At 33.7% G+C, this 25,056-nt stretch overlaps 1 protein-coding gene across 6 annotated transcripts in view; it reads left to right on the forward strand.

Annotated features, from left to right (window-relative positions):
- Positions 1–25,056, forward strand: part of LOC126762923 (3-phosphoinositide-dependent protein kinase 1) — a 115,149-nt gene that overhangs the window by 52,695 nt on the left and 37,398 nt on the right. The window contains exon 1 of one of the 6 annotated variants that reach the window (XM_050479970.1): positions 7,508–8,303. The exons of 2 other annotated variants lie outside the window; for them this stretch is intronic. In XM_050479970.1, the coding sequence (XP_050335927.1) occupies positions 8,220–8,303 (84 nt within the window). In that variant the 5' untranslated portion in view covers positions 7,508–8,219. Of the gene's footprint in view, positions 1–7,507; positions 8,304–17,169; positions 17,440–20,506; positions 20,615–25,056 lie in introns of those variants that run through there. 3 more of the 6 variants (XM_050479973.1, XM_050479974.1, XM_050479972.1) reach the window with 3 other exon arrangements.

Raw genomic sequence — 25,056 nt, forward strand, 5'->3', positions numbered from 1 at the left:
TACATTTGTTATCGATAGTTCAAATAACATTATAACTGTAAAGCCAAACTCTTTTCCATACAGTTTAATGAGAAATAATCTGAATGTAATGTTTACAAAAACAAACGTTGACTTCTGTTGCACTGAAGCTATAAGATACAAAAGCTTCCCTATGAGTATGGGATTATGATCATACACTCAATACGATCGTGTGCAAAATTTCTGAAGAATATCGCAATAACTGAAGGACTAGCTCGAGTATATGCAGACAGTCTTACATGGCTAAATTGACTCAACTCGACTCATTTTATAGGATCTCCGAACGAACTTAATACACCCTCTTCAGGGTATGAAATTTGTAAAAGTTACCATCTAAAGCTTACTACCTGATTTTTAATTTAAGGGCTTACAGCCACTTCTGAATTCCAAAAAAATCGACTTTTTTGCTTATAACGGGTGATCCAGGTAGATGTACTTTTTTCAATAGCCTTTTTTTGACTGATCGCGCGTTAGTCGCATCAAGCTGTCTTGTTATTTCAATTCAAAATTGTTGGCGTTTCATTATGGAAGGATTTACGAATGAACAGCGTTTACAAATCGTTCAACTTTATTGCGTAAATTCACGTTCTGTAAAGAATGCGTTTCGCGCGCTTCTCTCAACTTATGCTCAACATAATCGGCTTACTGAGCGTACTATTCGCAATACCATCACCAATCAAAGCCACAGCATTCATGATTGGATAAAATTTGACCAAAAATAGCACGTCCAACAGGCCGTGAAGAAAATATAGCAGCCATTGCTGAGAGTGTAATGGAAGACCGTGGAGAGACGATTCGGGTCCCTACGCACCAATTCGGACTGACGTATGGAATGACTTGGCGCAATTTACGGCGAGAACTTATATTGAAATACAGCTTGTGCAAGAACTGAAGCCGCTCGACCTCACCAAGGAGCATCGCTTCGCTCTATGGGCTCTTGAAATGCTTCACATCCATAGCCACAAGCATCTAACATTTTTGAGCCAAATTTTGTTCAGCGAAGACACCCATTTCCGGCCCAATGGGTATGTAAACAAGCAACATTACCGCATTTGTGACGAAGAGTACCCTGAAGAGATTCAAGAGCTGTCATTTCATCCAGAAAAATGTTATGGCTTGTGGGCCAGTGGAATCATCGGTCCATATTTCTTCAAAAATGATAACGGTAAGAACGTCACCGTCAATGGCGACCGTTATCACGCTATGATAACCGATTATTTGATGCCGGATATTGAAGCTCGTGATCTCGGCGACATTTGATTTCAAAAAGACGGCGCCAGTTCCCACATCGCATCAATTAATGGATTTATTGAGAGAACACTTCGGTCAGCAGATAATTCCATGTTTTACGCCGCATGTCATTCGGCAGTTACCAATTGAAATGCTCGAACGAGTCGGAAATTGGAATTGACGGTTGAACTATTTGAGATGTGGCCGCGACAAACATTTGAAAGAGATAATCTTCAAGAAATAAATGCCAAAGAATGTTATTTCCCATTCAATTTATTTTTTTCTTTGAAAAAGTAGGGAACCTGGAAATGGATCACCCTTTATATTGAATGTACATGTTTTTGAAAAAATTATCCGAAAATTTTTAGTTGATCCGGATCAGGGATATGAACATACATACATTTAGTGTAATCGGCTCCCAAAATAATACCTGCTTTTTTCTCGAAACGCTGTTTTCAAAAAAAACAAAAAAACGGTAAGCCCCTTTGAAGTGTAATCTTTTTCAAAACAGCGATGTATGTATCAAAACTTTGACTAGCCCTTCGATCATTTTAAGCACACAATGCTTGCTCACCGCTAGATACCTTTCTTCGGAGATCCTTCTGAAGATCCCGTAGCCGATCAATGGAATCCAAAATTTTCAAAACTATTCACTTATTAAAGCTCTTTAAATTCTGTAAATGCACAATAACTTTTTTTTTTTTGTTATAAATTGCCTGTTCAAAAATAGTTCACGAAAAATCTCCTGTTTTCTGACTTGCAAGTGGATATAGTCCTTAAACGGATATAGCCCTTAGTTCTGAATCCAACAATACATTAAAAATGAGTAGAAACTTGACTGCGATGATCGTTTCTTTTTGGTGCCAACTTGCGAATGTAGAGAGTATGCATACTAAAATCATTACCTAGACTATAGTTAAAAAAATTAGAACGGAAAAAACTTTTCATTTTTTTTAGTAATTATTAATATTGACAACATTGTGGGCAGTTATATTCAGTCAAACCGATCGTTGTGATTCGAAAACGTCGGTACGATTTTTCCCATATCAATTAAAATGGTTTCCAAGTTGCCGCGTGTGACAAAAGACCATATCTATTAGAGTAAGATGCTGTTGGTACCTACTGTAATCTTTAAAACGGTAATAATTAGATATTTTGTAGATACCAGAAAATCTATAAGTCCATCTAACTACTTTTAACCGTGAATAACTCAGCCCCAGCTAAGACAGATAGTTAAATTTTTGTCAAATTAAGAATTCCTCGAGACTTTTGGGCTACTTGTCTAGCTGGTGTTGTCTCGATCGTCGCTGAGATCGTTTGCCGTCTAAGTACTTATCCATATGAAGAAAATATTTGGTACAGCATCAGTATTTCTCTGTACGCACGCTTTTAAAGGCGGTTCCCTTTGTGCCCAAAACCTTGCCTAACTAATTTTTTTTATTAATTAATTAAGCGTATAAACTTTATGTTGTTCGTCAAACCCCTCTAATTATTAAACAAATAATATTTTGCTTATTTTTTATGTTTTATGAAAGCCTATTTTTGTTTGTATGTATGCATGTGTTAATTTACATACCCACCTTTTGTTTTTTAATAAATCCACAAAAACACTTTCAAATTTCCAAAGCGATTGGATAGTCATGACTGCGCTCTGCCATAGACCTCAAGTCGCCAACCGAGCTTTGGAATCTATCAGTAATATGTGTGTATGTATAGGTGAATGTGTGTTATCGAAATGAGCGCGTTTCGAAATCTAAGGCGACATTGTGTCTCGCTGTAAAAAAAAAATTGATATTCACCAAACGGTCCAGTAGGGCAGGCTGGGAACAGGTTGTCTCGAGCGTGAACCAGCACAGCTGCTTAGCGACTTTGACGCCGATTGTATTTGCATTTTGTCGATGGATTAGTAAATAAATAAAATTAGCAAAGGCTTGAATATTATCTTACCAATTATTACTAGATAGTAAAATATGTTATTGAATAGAGGAAAAAAATAAAAGAAAAACAGCAATTTTAGAGGCTGTCAAGTGAAACGAGTTTCAGACCTGAACGAATCGCGGATTGCTTCTACAAGCGGAGAGATGAATATATATTTATCGTATATGTATACATATGTACATATACATATGTATTTACTATATTAAAGCATCTCAGTTAGTATATTTATATTTGATATATCTACAGGAATATGTTAAATACTCTACAGTGAAGCTTCAAACTAGTCAGGAAAGTAGAATTTTCTGACTAAAGTTGAACTAGTCAGGCAAACATTAGACTTATATCTAACTTTTAGCAGCTGATTCAGAATATGAGCTGGATTTTTGAGCATCAATATTTCTTCATAAAAAAGCATGGATTTTCCGAACTAAATTAAATTCATTTCTGATGTTGTAACTCGAACTAGAGTGTTATGTAACTGTTTTCAACTATTATGCAACTGGTACTTTTCTGGTCAAAATCTGATAATTAAGACAGTAGCAGGCTAGCATGTAATAATTTTTTTTCTAGCATGAGAAAAAAGACAATAGGCTCATTAGTTTCGATCATCATAACCAGTTCATACCTAGTTCATAATCAGTTTATAACCAGTTTATACCACTGTGTTTTTACCACTCTTAACCAGTCTATATCCACTTTTTAACCAGTTTATATCACTGATTCTCTACCAATCATAACCAGTTTATAACTACTTTTTAACCAGTGATTTTCTACCACTCTTTCATGCTCTCAGTTTCTTATATACTCCTATAGGTATTTTATCATATCTGTGCATGTATGTTCATATACTTGTACTTTGAACATATGTTCAAAGTATTAAAAAAATTTCAACGTGACAACGGCAGATATCATAAATCATCTGTATTAGAAACGCCTCAACATGTAACTTTTATTGCTGCCATCACTTTGATACCCCGAAAAGTTGCTGCTAATGCAACAATTAATTTTTGAAACTTTCTTTCCAGCAATATATGTATGTATGTATACAAATACACACAGATATGTAATACATGTAACGATTCTCGATAACGGTTAATTTCTTGAAATACTCAATCAAGCTTTGTTCGAATACCGCCACTTACAATCAGTTATATTTATACCCTGAACAAGGTATGAAATTTGTAACACCCATAAGGAAGCGTCACCCTATAAAATATGCTTATATGATATATAAACGATCAGCGTGATGAGCTGAGTCGATTTAGGTCTGTCGGTTTGTCCATCTGTTTCTCTATATATTCGCGAAATAGTCCTTTAGTTTTTGAGACACCGAACCACTTTAGTATATAGCTGTTATACAAACTAAACCATCAAGTTCAAGTTCTTGTTGAAAAACCTTTTTTATTTGACAAGATGTTCTTTCTAAATTTGGCTTGGATTAGTGCCTAAATCAACGATACAATCTCCGATTAACTAAACGTTATGCTGATTTTGATTTAGAACAACATGAAATCGAGAGCAATCTTTTCAAGAAAATCATCTTCTCCGATGAGCTTTACTTTCATCTAAGTGGCAGTTACCCACTGTCGATTCTGTTCCACAAATTATTCATAAATAACCATTATATTTGAATTGACAGTTTGGTGTGGTTTTTGGCCTGATGGAATCATCGGTTCGTACTTCTTTGGAAATGAAGCTGGTGACACCGGGACTGTCAATGGAGAACGGTATAGACCGATGTTTACCAACTTTTTATGGCCGCAATTGGAAGTAGTTGATTTTGACTACACCTGGTTCCAACAAGACGGAGCTACGTGCCACATAGCACGTGAAACAATCGAATTATTGTGAAAAAAGTTTGTAGATTTGATTATTTCAATAAATTGGGACTTTGAGTGGCCTCTAAGAAGTTGTGATTTAACATCATTAGACTACTTCTTGTGTGGTTATTTGAAGTCATTGGTCTTTAGCAATAAATCAGACTCTCTTCAAGCTTAAGAAGTCAATATTGAAAGTGCTATTCTTGACATATGAACATACGTCTTGATTTAGTTGAAAAATTACTCGAATATTGGGTTAATCGGATTCGTTCCTGCAAAAATAGCCGTTTGAATGATGTTATATTTAGAACTTAACTGCATCGATTGTACTTCACATTAAATAAAAACTTTTAAATTTCCTTAACAATTAGTTTTTTTTTTTTGTGTAAGAAATGATATTGGAAAACCCTGTATAAGGTGTAGTGTATCCGAATCGTGAGCATCTTATATCCAGCTCTGTAAGGCCACGAAGAAAGTAGGAAGACTCCTTCTGCTAAAGTGAGGGATGCAGTCGTCGGTGATTCAATGAACCTTGCCATAAAAAATACAAAGCTTTGCTCTATATTTCATCAGCAAGTTGGATCTTAATCATCGTTTAAGCAAACAATATTTTTGGGTTGAAGCCAGCCTGTAGTCTTTCAAAATTACCATTTTTCGCCTCTCTTCTTTCACTGATCGATCTGTCAACTTAGAGTGTGACTTCATTCGACACTGCAAAGTCCCCCATGAACTCAAAATGCTAGAAATAAATAAGGGCAAACGGTGCTTAAGTATTAACGTCACCTCAGCAATTTAATGGTTTTTAGAAAGAAATTCTACGCGAAAGAGTTAAGGACATCCTGTTCTCGAACTGAGCACGGTTATGTTTTGAAGCACGAGCGAAGGCCGTCAATGTACCGTTCCTACATTTGTCTGGTCTAAAGTAACCGCAACGAACCCGAATTTTTATGCGATCACGGATGCTCAAGCCGATACAACAACAACAACAACCGCCAATAAAGAAAGAATTTCTAAGCGAAACACTAAAAACATCCTATTATTACGTTGCTCATTCCTGCTACGGTAGCGTTAATACGTACATACATACATACATACGTGCCGTACGAGTTCTAGTGGAACAGACATTATCGCGTCCTGTTTTATCTCAAATTCGCACCTCTGAGAACGAACCGAATAACGCATTCTCCTCTGTCCTCTGTACTTACAAACTTACATACATACATACATACTTATGTAGATATGTGAATACCTCGACTGCATAACTCCGTTTTCGATTTTAATGTTTTGTTTAATCTCCTACTCACAGCAGCGTGTAAGGTACAGTGTGCGCCAAAAGTCTGCACAATTTGCCATAACTCTGTGGAGCACGCACAAAGTGTATTTATTGTTGTTATTACATTTACTCCAATACTTACTTGTTGTTGTTGGCTTGCGGTGTTGGTGGTACTGCATTTGTTGTTGTTTTTATATACTTAGTTTTACATACAAACATATTGACGTGTGTAACAAGAAACCCGAGCGCCACAGCCACGCAAATCTTTACGCTCAACTTCCGCTTGTAATCAAACAGCAAAACAGAAACCAGCGACCAGATCGAAAACGAAAACAGAACACCAAAACAAAACAGCGAAGCGATGCAGCAGAAGAATACGAAGTAAATACGCACAAACATACATACAAATCTACATATATGTGCATATATTCCATCCAACTGCAGAGCAACAATAGCAACAAACAACAATGCGAGTTGAACGAACGCAGTCGAGTTGGTTTTTGGTTTTGGGTGGTACGCTGACGCGCTGGCTGCGCCAATGCAATGCAAATAACGGAGAAATTCAAGGAATAAATTGTGGATTGCAAGTGTGAGCGCACGAAACGCGCGCGCGAACAGTACAATGCAGCAACTGCAGCGATAAAGCAGCGAAGAAATGCCAACAGTGGTGAGAGAGAGCGCGCGCGCGAGAGAGAGGACGCGTGAGCGAAATAATGTGTGCTGCGAGTATGTGCAACGGCAACGACACCATTTCCTCAACGGAGCAGCATTATTGAAATTCCTTTCGAATTACAGGCAGCAAGCAACACATATGCACACAAACAAACAACAACAAATTTAGCTAGGGCTGTGTTTTTATTTAAGTTCGCATGGACTTGCTGCGCCAATGCTACGTTTGCGCCGAAAAACAAGTGAAACAGCAACGAAAAAAGCAAAACAGAGAGTCGTGCAGCGCACGAAGTTTCCAACGGCAGCGTTCGTGTCGTTTGTAGTTAGCTGCGAGCGGGGAAAATCTAGTAGTGGCCTCTTCAACAATATTCACTGCTATTTGGCGCTCCACTCGCAAGGGGAAACACAGCACCATTCATTTTCGTTCCACTGCGCTCGTGGCTCAAAGCATATGCTATGGCCTATAGGAACATTGTGAGATTTGCCGAAACATTGAAAGCGATGCAGTTCGATGGCACTGTCAGCGCAAATGTAGCGACAGTTTATTTTTAAACTTTGATCGGTTTGGACGCTTTTGAAATTTAGTAGAACGCGTAGTGTGCGCTACTTGTAAGTTGGGGCGCCAAACAGTTACATATTTGAAAAAAAAAACACAGAAAAGTGAAAGAAAACAAAATAAAGCAAAAGCTTGTAATAGCTAAATAATTAAAGATTAAAAGCATATTTAGTGAAAAATTGTGAAACAGTATTATTAAAATAAAAATTTCACCGTATTTAAGTGAAGCAGTGCAGTGCTAAGTAGCAAACCAAAACAAAACACGAAAACAGCCTATGAAGTGGTATAAGCACAAAGTGTTTTCAAAAAATCAACAAACAAGTGCTTATCTATAAAATTATTGATTTTGACAAATAAAAGTGCAGTATTGCTGCGCTAGAAAATAAAAACGCGAAATATTTATTTTTGCAAATTCGGCAGTGCATTAAAAAGCAAAACAAAAGGCTACAAGCTGATAGCCCGTGAATATTTGCAAATAACAAAGTGTTCGGTGCAACAAATGTTTAAGGTAAAATTGCCAAATTGCGTGCAGCGTAAAAATTTTTTATTTTGAAATTGCAATTTTTAATGAAAATTGTGGCAGCTCAAGTCAAGCCAATAAAAATTAATATAAAAGTTCTGCAAATGGCCGTGAATATGCCAGTTTTCATTGTAGTTCTTTGAAGTGCGTTTTCCACAAATATTATTTTTTTAAGTTATTGCATTTGGTTTCCAAATGAAAACAGCCTCCCCAATGAAATGTAAAAGTTGGTCGAATAAAATCAACAATTTTGTTGTGCGTCGCCTGAAGTCTATAAAGGTAAATAAACTTGGGCAAAATGTACATAAATTTACATATAAGACGTAAGCAATTTTGCTACTGCTTTTTGAGTACTTTTTTGTGTTAATTGTGGTTTTGTACAAAAAGTAGAGAATTATTGAAAATTTGTGTTGGCTTTAAAAATTGTTTATATTGTAAAAATAAGAATGCGGAACCACTTCGTTTTTAATGAGAAAAACTATAATTTGCGAATTCGATTTTTATACATACTTCTTTTTGAAAACTTTTGTTTTTTTGTATTTTTTTAACTTTTGCTTAAAATGTGGTTTACACAGAAGGTATGGAAAAAATAAAGTAACAATTTAACTATTAAAAATTATAGTTAAAAGCAGAACCAGGATCATCCCCTTTTATTGTTGTGAGAAAAACTATTTTTCGTATTTTGTTTTGATTTTTTACATGTTTAATGCGTTTACAATAAATATGCACTTTATAATTATAAATACACGACCAATAGCTTCCTTTTTTATATATCAAACAAATATTTAAGCGCTTGAGCTTGTGTAAAGGACTTTTATTTGAAAAAAATATATGCGAAACACACATTTAGCGAACAAAATATTTATATTTAATAAAAAAAAAGCATTTATATGCGACAAATAATAAACTAAATATTTCAAAATAACAAAATATTATTTGAAAAATCAAAAAATAAATAAATAAAAATAAAAATATGTTTATAAAACATTAAAAAAGAATAATAATAAAATAGCTAAATTTTAAATTGTTTTTTTAATTTATTAAAAAAAATGGAATATAAAAATTATTAAAAAAATAAAGAAATATTATTAAAAAAATTAAAAATAATAAATATAAAAAAAAAATAAAATAAAAAATAATGAAATTTAAAAAATTTATAATTACATTTATAACGAAATATAAACAGTAGGTTAAAGCTATATAGCCTATTAAGGCCTCAGGAAATAGTTTAAAAACTTTTTTTAAATAAAATTGTAATGATACCGAAATATATTTTCATTTTTGGAAAACACTTTGTGTTTAGTTGGAATTCTGTATGATTTATTATCAATAAATAAGAGGCAGTACTGTATGTACTTGGATTTTATTGTTTATTGCGCTGTGAGGAGATACAAAATTGCGTGCGATAAGAAAATGCATGCCTAATATTCTCTATAACTTTTTTTTTATAGGGTTTTAGTAGATTTTATGATGAAATATTTCAAAATTGTTATATTTGCTATATGCTGATATTTCTTGGAACAGATGTTCCTGAAAAATATGCTATGGATAGACAAATGATTTTTACTTAGTTATAACCTTATGGTGTTATTAGTTTTATTTTTTCATATATAATTTTTTAAATTATTTTTTTATTTATTTATTTTATATTCATATTTTATTTAATTTACAAATGTTTGAAAATTTGCTGCTGTAATGTTAATAAAAAAATTAAATTCTTTAACATTAAAAAATATTAAGCAAAATTTTTAAAAAATTAAAAAAGAAAAACACTTGAAACCCCGAAAATAAAATACAATTACAAAACTATAAATATTTCTAACGGGAAAAACACCTTGCCATAAAGCAAAATTGATAGCATAAAGCGAGATATAGCAGAAATATATTATTTAGGTATGTAAGTAAATAAATACGGAAATTTCGGCTGTAGCGTACAAAGAGAAGGGAGCGCAGAGCGCAGCTGCTACAATGTAATCATTTACAGTTGCTTTGTTTTTCTACATTTTTTGTTTTTGTACGTCCTTTTCGAAAAGATAACTAAAAACAGCAAAATATTCGGTAAACAACAATAACAAAGGCCACACAAAAATAACAAAATAAAGATTATGCTGCTTACTTGTGTAAGTGTTTGTGTGTGTGCAATTGTGTTTGTGTACAACGGCCAAAAGAAATTCCACGAATGCTGCAGTGTAAGCAGCAACAATAATAATAACAACAGTAACAGTAAAAAAAACACAATAATAATAACAACACAATAGCGACAACAACGCCAACAACAACATGCATACACATAAATCCAGGTCATTGTCGTCGTCGTCATCGCCAGCGTCAGCGCCAGCGACTTTTGGACAGTCACTACAAACAGACGCACTGACGGCCTAACACGCTGACTGACTTGCTGTCTGTCTGCCTGCCTGTGTATCGGTCGTTTAGACTTTTGGTCTTTTCTTTCTTCGCCGTTTATTTTGTTATTTGCAAGCTGTTTCGATTGCCTGCTGCTGCTGCTGGCGCAAAAGAAGCTCATAAAGCAATTTTGCTGCAGTCAAAACAAAATGCGAAAATGTTGCAAAAAAGATAATAAATAAAATAATAATCACACACAAAACGGAATGCGAAATTAATGTAAATATAGTGTGTTGCGAAAAGCAACAACAAACAAACAAGCAGAGCTTGATTGAAATTTTTGTAAATGTGTGTTTATATGTATGTGTTTGTGTTTATAAAAATGCAGCAGCGGCACGCATAGCTTTAAGCGGCACATAATTAAGGCAATTGAAAAGGCAAATCTCACAATAAATACGCAAAAATACAAATTAAGCGAAAATATTTTAATTTGGTTTAGTTTTTTACTTATTTTTTTATTGTATTTTTTTCGTGTTGTTTTAATTTTTTTCTTTTTTGTTGATCATTTCGGTTTTTTCGTTTTAATTTGCATTTATCTTTAAATGTATTTGTTTTTAAAAGTGTTTACTTATATTTTTATTTATTTTTTCTTTATTTTTATTTTCTATTTTTTTTTTTTTTTTCTTTTTTTTTCTTCTTTATTTTTATTTTTTTTTCTATTAAATTTTTATTTTTATATCTTAATTATATTTTGCTTTTATACTTTTCTTATTTCTTGTTTTTTGTTTTGATTTTGTAAATTGTGAAATTTTGCTTTATTATTGTTTGTGTTGTGGCATTGGCGGTGACTTTCCAGTTGTTTTACTCCAGCTTAGATTGCCTTACCAGTTTCTTATACATATTTTTGCCGTTTGTCGCTCGCTCCGCTGCCTACCGCCTGCCTGCCATATTGTTTATTTTCACTTGGCTATTTGGCTTGGAGTTCCTCTTTTACTTTCAGCTCTTTCCGCCTTTCACTTAACTGCGTTTGTTTGCATGCCGCGTTGGTATGTCGACTGAATTTCTCATTTTTAATATTTATAATATTTGTATATAAACAATATTTATTTGTACGCGCAATATTTCCACGTAGAATTAGATATTAAGCCATATAGTATAGCCTTCAATGACAGTGGAAGGATACCGAACTCAAAAAGAGTTCGAAATCGTTGTTTTTAAAGCAGGCTAATATTGTTTGATAGAAATATTAGACGGAAAATAATTTATTATTATTTATTTTTAAATATTTTTCAAATTAAAATATTAACTTAAACAAATTTGATTTTTACTGGAATAAATAATAAAAAATTGTGCATCTAATTTGAGAAAAGCAAATTTTGAATGTAAAATTTTAAGTAGGTCATAGGGTTAGCTTGTTATTGCATTCAGAAAATTTTTTGTCGGATAAAAAAATATTTTTTTAAAGCATGAAATGCTATTTTTATATTTTTAATGTTGTTTTTGAATTTGTTGTCAGAAATTTGAAGTTTTAATTAGATCATATCATTTAAGCAAAAAAAAAAAAATCCTTTTATTACAATTAATTTTTCACTATATCAGCCATATAAACCTAAAAAAATTAGGTATAGTTAGCAATAGTTTAACCATTTAGCTCGTCACCAAGAGAGTGAACATTTTGACCTTAACGGATATATTGCGCCAACAACAACAACTATTTTAAAACAAAATTTCTAAGCATTTTTTTTTTATTTTTACCTCCATATAAATAATGATAGCACAGACATACATACGTACATAATAAATTTAGTTTTGTTTAATTAAAATACTCTTCAAAATATTTTCGAAGATTTTTAATTTTTAATTATTTTATATATTATTATAGTTGATACCACTTTTTATGCACAAAAACAATGTTATATAATATTATTCCTCTGCCTTTACCACCCAAAACTTCATTTGCTTGGGTGTGTGTGTATGTGTGTGCGCGAAACCCACCCTAACGCCATTTGGCGCAACTTAACGGTTTGTTTATGGTAGACACCTGAATATCCCTTTATCCTTTTAATGTCAATTTCTGTTTTGTTAACTAAATTCGCTCTAGGTAACTGCCCTCGTTCAAGCGCAAAATGTACACAAACACCACACATTCACATACACGCATTAACATTTAATTTATACATTTGTATGTGTGTATGTCTGCCTGCTTGTGGCACAATAAAATAGGAAGTAACATGATTTCCTTTATGGAATTTTTCTCTATCTCTTGGCGCACTTCCGTTCGCTCCCTTTATTGCCGTCGCTCTTGTAGCACACACTTGAGTCGTCGGCTGTTGCAAGTACTTGTGTGTTGTCTACAACAACTATTGGTTTTTATTACATATTTTAATGGCGTCTGCGCCGCAAGTACCTACATAATTTATGGCTGCCCTTTTTTTCAATTCCGCTTTGCGCGCTTCACTCCCTTTCGCCTACTTCCTCGCATACCTACATACACACATGCATCTGTGTTCATATGTATTTACTGTGGAAGAAGAAGCAGCAGCGACACACGCGCTAGTTTTCCATTACCTCGTGTTTATTTATTCTTGTTTTGTTGCTTTTTTCATGCTGTCGCTGCATTTTATGGCTTGTTATTGTTTATTTTTGTTGTTGCCACCACTCGTTGTTAGTTTGTGTTTGTGTGTGTGTGTGGCTGTGTGCGTGTTGTGAAACTATGGAAAATTTACAATTCTCTGTTTTGTTCTGTACTTCGCATCTGTTGCCTTCTCCTTCACGCGACTGTAGCAAATGTAATATGCACACACAGGCACACAGTCGTATTCATGTAAGCGCTTACAGAAAAACTCGAGGCCCCTTTACAATGTTTTCTGCTTTCAGCCTCGTTTTCATTTTCGTTCTCGCCGCGCCCCGTTCACTTGTGCGGCAGCCGTCAATGACGACGACAACGACAACTGCAACAACAACTACGCACTAAAACTGCAGCCACGGCAACAACAACAACGCCAACCACTAGAAGAAAGATACATACATACATACCACGTTGCATGTGTGGCAGTGGCAACAACTGCAGCAATGCGTTACATGGCAGCCAACAGTTACAACACAGTGCCATCAGTTTTTTTCTTGTTGTTGTTGTAGTCAAAGCAATGCATAATCTTGCCGTCGCTGGCACCACACCCCGCGCTGTCACTTGATGCCGTCGTTGTCGTCGGCGTCGCAGCTGCCGTCGCGTACGACTTTTCAGCTAACTCTTGGCCTCCCCTTGCTGCCTTTTTTTCTGTATTTTTGTTTTGTAGCAACTTTCTGCGCTTATCTACATTTGTTTGTATATGCTGCCTGTCTCAGTGTCTGTCTGTTTGTTTATCTGTCGCATCGGCTCGTTATGCGCTGCTTGGTTTAGCTTTTACTGCTATTCAATATGGTATTTTGTCGTTGTTGTTGTTAGTGTTTTTCTTGCCTCGCGTTGATTGCCACCGTCACTGTTTTTGTTGTATTTTTGCTGGTCTTTATTTGTGGTTGTTGTAATTTCTTTATGCTGTTGCTGTTATTGTTTCGTTGTTGTTGTTATTGTTTTTGTTGTCTTTGTTACTTTTGTTGTTTTGGTTACATTTCTTGTTAATTTTGTTGTTGTAACTTTTGTTTTTGTTATTAGTGTTGTTCTTGTTGCTGTTGCCTCAGCCTAGTTTCGGTTTCAGTTGATTTAATTTCGGTTTCTGTTTCTCTGTATCAAAATCGCTTTGACTACCTTTTTGTTTTGACGGCGAACGATTTTTTTTCCGTAATTTTTTTTTTTTATTTTGAAATTCTGCTTTTCCGCTTATTCGCTTGTCGCCCATACGTCTTCTGGTTGTCTCTGCATATCTACTTTACTATTTGCTGTTGGCTTCATTCTTCGTATGTTGCTCTTGTTTCTGTCCACATACAGTACTGTGCATAGAAATGAGACTGCATGCTTTTTTTAAGTTTTAAACTAATGTTTTCAAAGAGATATTGTGACTTTTGTATTTTTGTGATTTTAGAACCAATTCATTAACATTTCTTGTACTCTATCATATAAGTTTACCCTCTCTATACATATGTACATATCTTATTTTATTTTAATTTCCAATTGCTATCACATTTTCCACGCCCTGCTGCTTCACGCTTCTGCCCTTGGGGTGGCAGCGCGGACAGGTTTCGTTTTTCAAAATTTAATAAAAATTGAAGACAAAAATTGTCAAATCATCCTTCAGTCCATACACTCATACATTTACCTAAATACTTGTATTTACACACGCACATATTTACATGCATATGCATGTACCTGCCTGTAACGCCACATTGTTGTCTATTCTTGCTCAGTTAAATTCATTTAAGTGGCGACGTCACTCACTGCTCCACGACTCGCGTTCGCTTATGGCCTCTTTACGTCGAGCGCTCAGGGTTTCGTTTTACAGTTTTTACTTCCTGATTGCTGGTCTCAGCACTATTTCGCCTCAATGTAAACTGCTGCGCATGGCTTTGTAGTTAGGTAGAAGGTACTAGTATTTCACTGGCAGACAGCAGACATATTTACACACACATACACACCTACTTGTGGGCCTAGAAGATTCCCCTTTCTTGTTGTCAGCTTGATTGGCCTCAATGTCTCAATGTTCTCTTTACATATACGCATACATGCAGAAATATGTAAACACTGTCTTGTTTTGCATTCAAAAGTGTCTGACTGCATGCATATCCGTGCATGTGCATGCATGCGTGTGTGTGTGTTTTCGCTTGTACTTTTGCATGGCATTGCAGATGTCTGATTGCCGCCAGTTTATTGTTTTGTTCCCACAGCGTCAAAATGCACAAGTGGCTTCAGTGCATTTGTATGTGTGGTTTGTTTTTCTGCTCTTTGTTTTTGTTGTTGTTGTTATTTTTATGTTTTGTTTTGCTTGCATTTTTATTACATCGCTCTTGCTTGTTGGGTCGCGCTTTGTACAGTCTTGTTTTGATTGCGCTCATTGGTGGCACTTAAAAAGCGGCAACAGCTCATGCAACGAGCAGATAACAACAATAATAATAACAACAATACACATTGCGAACGAAAATTAAACAAAGAATGCGTTGCCGTGCTCCATTTTCATGCCGCAAACGTAATGCTGTTAAACATTTACATAAATACATATATTTGTTTGTAGGTGAAAATATACATTTATATGAATGTGTGTATGTGTGTGCTTGTTTTTGTATATGCGTCGCTTTTCCGTTTCCGTAAACAGCTTTGAGGCTATTTGACTGCTGCAACGTCATGCTATCTTCCTCTGCTGCTCTGCGCTTTGTTTTTGTTTGTGTGCTTTCTTGATTGTTATTGTTGTTGTGAGTTGCAATTTTCGAGAAGGTTAATTGAAAGCAACAGAAAGAAAAAAACGAAAACAAAAAATCGAAAGCAAAAATGTGTGTTAAAAACGAAAAGAAAAACAGAGAATTCGCAGGCGCACAATTTGAAAGGCAGCGCACCTTCACACACGCACACAAACACACATACATAAGTATAACAAATACATATCTACTAACAAGCAAGCAAGCGCACCAACAGCCAGCTCACCCAACAGTTTTGCCTGCAATCCCACCCAACCGCAGCGCCTGCATAGCCACGCACACACATAAATATCCAAACACATTCACACGCACGCACACACCCATACATAGAGCAATACTTGTAATTATGTTTGAACGTACGTAATCGCATAAAATCGGCATTCCACACTCAACAACTTCAAAACAAGTGTAGCTAGTAAATTGTAGCTGCCATTGAGCGTTTTGGTGGTGTGGCGCAAACCAATCGGGCGACCTACTAGTACGCTCTCGGGCGCGCGCACACGCTCTCAGCCTACCTTTCGTGGCGCGCGCTCACACAAAATAACGCCGAAATTCATTGAGAAACAACCGTAAAACAGTCGTTTTTCAGCCGATATGCGCGAGCGCTCAACAACAACCTCTTCTAGCGCTCCACCTAAATAATAAAAACAAAAAAATATAATAACAGCAAGCTATTTTTCTATCCAAACTATATTTACGTATAAACATTATACGAAAAACTATTTATGCTGCATTTAAGCTCATTCACTCACTACTGCTTGCAGCTTTTGTGAGAGAGCACAAGATTTCAAGATTAATTTTTTGTTTTTGGGCTTTGCTACAAGTTCGTACGTCATGGCTTGCTCGCTCAATAGTTGCTCGCCTTGTACACCTATTACACATTCCTCGCCTATGGCTGCTTTTTTGTTGTCGTCGTAACATCGTCGTCAACAGCTATATTGTTGACTCTTCGCCTATGCAGGCGCATGTGCGTGTGTGTATGTGGGGCGCCACAAGATTGAGCGCAACCGAAGTGTACATATACAGGGTAATGTGGAGCGGTTTTTCAGTGAGCGCCACTCGCGTATACTTCAGTGTATATGTTTTAGTACGTAAGCGCCTAGCTTTTTTAACAGCAACAACACACAGCAAGCAGAGAGATTTGCTTTAGGAATTTCCCCATTCTGCCAATCTCGCACAGCTTCAGCAGGTCGCCAGCGAGTGAAACGCGCTCGTTTATTCGGTTACGAATGTTATAATTTTTTCATTCTTGATTAGTTTCTGTGGCGCTTTTGTCGAGACGGACGTCTTTCTGAATTAACAGAAAGCTGCACGGACAAATATAATATTAACAGTACAGTGCTCAAGAAAAAAATAATTACATATAATATATGTATATAATTCAAGAGAGCAAAAAATCATAAGAAATTGTGTATAATATATATATATATATATAAGTAATTGTAAAAAATTTTGCGAAAAAGTGCTAAAAATCAGTAAACAATTGTAGTGAGCTTAAAAAAGTTATATACATACATAGTTCAATTTAAAGAAATATACACCTCCTTAATTAATTTAAAATTGTAGTAGCAGCACATGAAAAAGCATTAATGCAATGTGAAAAAATTGTGCTAACAGTGGTTTTCGAAACGGATATCTAAGTGTTTGTGTGTTCAATTAATTTTTTTTATTATTTTTTTTGTGTTCTTCGGACTTATTCAATTTTTGCGGAATTCGTATAAGACAAAAGGTGATTTTTGCAAACATATTTGTTTTTGTTTGTTATTGATTTTTTGCTTATTTTCTGTTTGTTGCTTGGCTATTCACAATGTGTGCGCAACACACACTCAATGGCGCTTCCTTGGGCGGCTGCGGTAAACTTGAAAATGTATAGCGGCGTTAGTCAGTCGTCTCGATGGCATAACATTCCGTTAGCTAATCGTTTTTTTAACACAATGAGAAGAGCTAAAAAAATACCTTTAGCAAGTTCTCGAAAATTCGTAGTACCGGGGCTTAGAGGTTTTGAAGAGTGTAATATAAACAATGAATATCATAAATTATAAAAAAATGATTATATTAACAAAAATAAAAATATTAGGTATTATTAAAAAAAAAAATATTAAGAAAGAAAAATAATAATAAATGCGATACATTTTTTCTAAAAGCACTTGGAACATGTAACAATTTTTAAAATTAATTACGATTTGATAACCCGAAGCGAAATAACTGAATAATATTATAAATAAAAAAACTTAAATAATGAGGTTTCAATTTCACCATTAATGTGATAATTCCGATGTGACAAGTTTAATGCGAATTAATTTCCCCCCAATCAAAATGTATACTGATGTAAAAAATATAGATTCATAAATAATAAATTAACAAAAATAAATGAAAAAAATATATATAAAAAATATTCTAAACTAACTTCCAATTTTTTGCTAAAAAAAAAGAAAAATATAAAGCGAATTATTAGTAAAATTAAAATTATATAAAATTGGAAACCAAATTGAATAAAAACAAAGCATTAAATTAAATTATGCAAAATACTTTACTTGATGTAAAATTATATAATTGAATAAATTAATAAATCTTTACAATTAATAAATTATATTTGAAAAAATTAAATTAAAAAAAAATTTGTAGATTTTTTTCAAGAATTAAAAATAAAAATAAATTAAATTAATTAATAAAAGAGATAAATTAAATAAAAAATACTAAAATTTAAATAAAAATAAATTTATTAAAAAAATTAAATTTAAAAAAGTGAATTAAATAAAACACTATTTAACTGATATAAAACTAAATGCTTACATACATATGTATGTATGTGCGTATAAAGCAACTAATATTGCAGATATAGTAAAATCCACCCCACTCTTCACAACAGCCCTACCACTCTGTAAACGATCTCTGTAGTTTTGGGCATTTACGCAAATCATAAATGCCTACACACAGCTGTATAATGTTGAAGTACACATTTACATGCCCAAATACATACCTACCTACATGCACATAAATGTTTTTTATATTTATTTGACGCACTTGAAAAACGAAAAGCAGTGAGCAGATAAATTCTAGCCGAGAATAGCGAATTGTAGTTAGAAAATAATAAAAATAACCTCTGCTTATTTGTATAAAAAAACAACACTCACACGTACCCTTCTTTAATTCATTCCTCACCACCAGCAACCGATATTACCATAAGAATTTTTGGCTCGTCATGCACAAATACATTGACATGTCAACTATAATATGTATGTATGTGTACTACACGCTTTTACTATTGCAAATTATATACACTTCATACTTTTACGCTTTTATACCCTTCAGCTATACGCCACTAATCATAATTGCCGCCGTTAGTTTATGGCATTTTTAGTGCCATGTTGTCTTTGTGTTGCGGCTTCTCTTCTGCCAACTCGTTACAACTCGACCGAGTCGCATTGTTTTGGAATTTGTACCCCATTGCATATACAGCATACATACTCGTATAAATACGCATTCACGTATCGTCTGTTTGTGGCACTCACGCACCGCGCATGCAGTGGCTCACCACTTTCCAGCCTTCTTCGCCACCAACAGCTGCTAGCTAGCTTCACTTCAACTCGCATTATGTACTATACTTATTTGTTTATTGTGCGTATAGCGCTCAACCCCGCTCACCCACTCAGCCCCCCTGTACGCTTATGTCATAAAATTCTGCCATTGCGTGCTTTTCATTGCATACATATGTATGTACGCTGTTACGTAGCCGCTGCGTATGTTTGTATTAACGTGTGTCGTCATTCCGCCACAAAGCAGATCATATCATAGGAGGCTCACTTGAAAAACTACCCATCATTTGGGCATACGCAATGCGTAGTAGTTGCTTCAATAAACCGCGTTTTTTATTAGTATTTGTGAGTGCTCTTCTCACGCTTAGCTAATACTTATACAGTTTGTTGTTGTTAAGTTGGGAGGGGGTACATACAACGCCGGGACTCGTAAGGGATTACGTAGTGAAGTTGTCAATGTTAGTGCTTGTTTTGGTTCACTTTATGGTGCGTCGTCGCTTTGAGGGGGTGGTGGCGCTAGTGGTGTATTGGAGCAACAAACCATTGTTTAATGCTCGCAAAGCTTAGCGCCGCCAGAGAGAGTGTGGTGAGAGCGTGTGTGTGTGTGTGTGAGTTGGTGAGTAGTGGACTAACGAGTGTGCGTACAAATTTTGCCAGCACAACACGGTGACGAGCGCAAAGGTTGTGCTTAATCAAATTCGGCAAGAAATTCATTATTTAATGGCAGCTAGAAATTTCAGCATTTGTTTGCGTTGGCAAATAATAATGCCAGCAACTGCTTTGTTGTATAAGAAAAAATATGAAAATATACAAGTAATTCCTGCATTAAATGTTTTTACTGACTTTTCATAATTTACTGTAGTAACTGTGAAAGTGAAAAAAATTTTGCTCTCAAACGGTTTGTGCAAGAAATCAACTACTAGTTACTCGCCTTAAATTCGCAAAGCTAAAACAACGCAGCCATTAATAATAAACTTTTTTACGCGTTTTAATTACGCTTGCTCTTATTATAGTGTTATTATTCAAAGTGCGCGTATTTTTTGTGTTCGAAAATGAATTGAAACTCAAGTACAAAATACATTTGTATTAAAATAATACTAATACACTCGCCGACTTTTCCATGCGCTCATGCTGACAATTCCGCTATAGTTCCTTTGTTTTTGCCATTGCTTTGCTTTATATGTTTTTTCGTGCTCATTAAAACAAACGTCTTTGGCTTTCTTCTAATAAAAATTCGTATTTTGCGTGTTGCAGCAATAATCACAAACAGCAAAAAGTGGTTGCAACAAATAAAACAACGACTACCTACATATACAAACGAGTTTATGCATAAAATAGATGGAAAAGCTGCAGCAACAGCTGTTTCAGGTAATTTTTTGCTTCGGGAAAAATCCTTGCTCTGCACTGCTTGCTTGCCTGGGAAGTGGGTGGCGTGCTGTAAGCTGTTACAGTCTAAAACGTGCAGCATGCAATTGCAGCGTAAATATTGCGATCGTTTCATTGCTAATAAGAAGCGCAATAAACGCAACACATTTCTAAAGTAACAATCGGACAATTTATTAATTAATACGGCACGGAAATTTCTTAATTTATGTCGTGTATAGTGCGCTTTGCAACGCAGTTTAACATTGAAATAATAAGATACTTTCTTTTGTGCGTCAGTGTGTTAGATAGCATACGTTGCTCACGTATCCTTAATTTGTCGCAATTTACGAATATAACAAGTTGAACTTTGGTAAATACGCAAAAAATTGTTTGCGTCTTTTGCACTTTTTGCGCATTGCAGTCGCGCGAAAAAATTCGTTGAAATAAGCTAAGCTGTACGCTTAAATCAAATGTATCCGGTAGAAATGCAAAAAAAAAAAGAATAATAAATATATGTATACTACATACATCGCATACATACACACTAGTTATTTATTATAAGATAAGCAGGCTAAAGTCAACCAACACACAGTGTGCGCATAATGTAAACAGACATACTCATATTTATGTGTATATTTACGCGTCAGTACAAAATTTCATAGAAATGCGAAAATTCGCAAAAAAAAAAACGTTATAAAATTAGCAATTTTTATTGCTTTCAGTGTGTGTGTGTGTGGCTGTTTGTTTTAATATGTTGTTTATTTTGTATGTTAATTTTCACAAGAAAAATCTTATATTTTTATATAAGTATATATGTATGTATGTCTGTGTTTAATTATTTCACGTGTATTATTTACTTGCTAACTTGCTTTATCCAGTTTGTTGCTTGCTTTGGCTATACGCTGATATTAATCTATAAATATCTCAAAATTACGCCATATCAAGGCGGACAAAAATGCTGCACTGATAACCCATACACATGTATGTACATACATATGTATGTATTTATGTATATGTATCTACAAGTAAATTGGTTTAGCCAATTTCACAATAATAATACAGCAAAATAATGTATTAAAAAGTATTCAGCAGCATAAATAAATATCGAAATCAGTCTACATATCTGCCGCACGTTCGCTGATTTTAGATTGAAACCAATAACATGAAAATTAAAATTGTCCTCCCTTCATTTTAGCGCCATCAATAACAATATCAGATTGCAGACATACATGTATGTATGTGCATGTGTGTGTATGTATTTGTGCCTGCCCCATTTTGTTGCCAATTGGCCTTTGTTTTGATATTGGACTTTCTGCCTTTATTATTATTTATTTTTCATGAAAAATATTTAATTGCCAACGCGTCGCTATCGTTTCACACTTCGGCAACGCTCACGACAATCATAAAGTAGATTAATTTTAATTTTATTTAAATGTCATTTTAGTCTAGACATTAACGACAGCATCTCAACAACAACAACAACCAAAAACAATTTTCTGACAACAAAATATAGTACAAGTACAAAAACAAAAAGCTGCCTACATACATGCCTAAATAAAAATAAATATGCTGTAGGGTGGCGCATTTTAGTCACATGCGTTTGTATAATTTAATTTTAGAGTAAAAAATTTTGTGCTGAATTAAATTATAATTTTAGGGCTTACTAAAATTTAAGTTATACGAATATTTTTTACATTTATACCAGGAAGTTTTGTAAATTTGAAAAAAACAAATTAATTTATGTAAAAATCGTCGCACCCTAGTCTTTTCGTAGCTAGAAAACACAAATAATAATTGAATGTTTGCAATCGTTTGTTTGTTGAAGAAATACATCCACCACTCGATTATTATTATTTTTTTTATTGTTTTGTAGTCATTCTGTTGTGGGCGTTGAGACTTTCGCTGGCTGTGTGTAGGTGTTGTAGGAAAATTTTTCAAAACTGTTGCACAAACAGCGCCGAAGACAAGTCACAAGAGCGCAACGGAAAATAAATAAAAATAAAATCAAAAAGAAATTAATTAAGTGCACATAAATAAACAACTAAAAAAGTAGTATAAGTGAAATTTAAGCAAAATAAATAAATTGAGAAAATTTTGATAATTAAAATAAATAATCGAAATATCTTAACTCAAAAATTTTAACGTAAATAATTAATTTTTATTGAAAAAAATGTTTAAAAAATTTAATTATAAATTCCTCTATATTAAACACTGTACTGCAGCACATCGCTTCTTTGTTTTTTTTTTTTAAATTTTTTTTGCCAATTTTTCATTTACATTTTTCGCTGATCTGCAATAATTTTCATTCCGCATGTGTTGAAATGTTTACGAAATATGTACATACATTTATTTACAATAAACCAAATACATATGCACACCCTTTGATATGTATAACGTGTGCTAGCTATTGACGTTATAGTCTGCCACTTCCACTTGTCTGCGGCATTTATGCATTTTTCAAATATTTTCTTGTTAAATATAAATGATTGCTAAAAATAAATCAGCAACTGAAAAGGAAATTGAATAATCGCTTGCTTGTGTGTGCACATGCTCACAATGGAAAGTGAAATCCGATCACGGATCACTTAGCGAGCAGTGAGTAAGCCAAAGGCAAGGTGTTTAGTAGTGTTTTCGAATTTTTTTGCAATTTTGTTTTTTTTTGTTTAAAATTTGGAAGTATAGCATAAAAAGTTAGAAAAAGTTTTTGAGCATATTTGAGTATCACGCTTTTATTGTGATATTATGGAATATTGTTCGTTTTTTGGAAAAATTATTTCGAAAATATTTTTTATAAAGAATATTTATTATATTATTTAATGACAATTCCATTTCATGAAAAGCATTCGCTGATCTACTCTTCTGATCATCGATCAATGGCCTGCTATGCACACGTATACATACATACACAATCTTATAATTGAGTGCAACTTATACAGTTAATCATAGGTTATGAACAAAGCGAGCGGAACAAAGAATGAACTTCGCTTAGCGCTCGAAAGTCATGAGCATGATTGGAGCATGACTAGGCTAATAAATAAGCTGAGCCAAGCTGATCATTCATATATGTACATATACATACGTACATACAGACATGATCGTGTTTGTTTTTTGAATGATGCCTCGATCACAACTCAAAAGTTCATCTTGAGAGCCGAGCCGATCGAGATGAATGAGAGTGAGGCACAATTGAAGGAAAAACACATACATACTTACTTGTGAGTCAGGCAACAGGAATAAGAGCATATACTATCTACATATTGGTATTTCTTTGGTGAATATGAGATCATGATCTTTACATAGGCACATAAACACGTTGTGCTCACCTCTCACCTATATATCAGTATATATCCATGCTTGCATTTATGTATTTATATGGTGCAATACACATATGTATATTGATATACAAGATTGTATTATTGTGTGTGTTGCATGTCTATAGAATGTACGTCTTTATGTACATATATTGAATTGTAATCAATGAAGACAAATACCAAATCCGGCCAGTCCACATTCCAATGGAACGCGCTGTACTAAGTGTATATACATATGTATATGTATATTTGTACACACATATGTATGTATATGACCTAAGGATATGTGCTAATTTAAGCAGCGCTTTGTTCAGGTGCTTTTGTTAGCTTAAGTAAGCATTTCGCTAAGCTCACATGCGCTAAAGTGGCATAAATTAAATAAACAGTTACTTAGTAATTTTTTTTTAATTTTTATTCTGTTTTGGTTATTTTTTTCAATAGATTTTTATAAAATTTAACTTTTTTTATTTTTTATGCAGTTTTTATATTGTTGAAATTGTTTGTCACATGTTTTTTTTATACATTTTTTATAAATTTATTTTTAAATATTTTTATTATACCATTTTTATACTGTTTAAATATTTTTTCCATTTTTCTATATTTTTTTATATTGTTCTTTTTACAATTTTGTGTAAATTTTTTTAGATGTTTTTCCAATTTTAGAATTATTTACATTAATTTTAAATTTTTTTATATATTCCTTGAATGACTTTTTTTACAGTTTTTTTTATAAATTTCTTTTTCAATTTTTTTTTCTGTATAATTTTATTTTTGTATTTAACAATTTAATTTTTTCATTTTAATATTCTTTTAAATTTATTTTTGTATTTAAAAATTTAATTTTTTTATTTTAATATTCTTTTATCTTTTTCTTTAGTTTTTTTTGGTTTTTTTCCAGTTTTTTTTTAATATTATTTTAATGAAGTTTTATTTTTTTAAATATTTGTTTCCTTAAAATCTAAATAAATACTAAAAACTATATAAAAACATATGCACATATCAACAAAGCAACCGCTAATTGGCTTAAATGGCGCCCCATGCAAAGAAGGGGGCACGTGGTGGGTGCTGTTTACCACCCATAGTATGATATACTAATTGGAGCGTGTAGTGTAGTCTCTTCCAAAATAAACAAAT

Source organism: Bactrocera neohumeralis, chromosome 6 (assembly GCF_024586455.1).
Source record: "Bactrocera neohumeralis isolate Rockhampton chromosome 6, APGP_CSIRO_Bneo_wtdbg2-racon-allhic-juicebox.fasta_v2, whole genome shotgun sequence".
Taxonomy (NCBI): Eukaryota; Metazoa; Arthropoda; class Insecta; order Diptera; family Tephritidae; genus Bactrocera; species Bactrocera neohumeralis.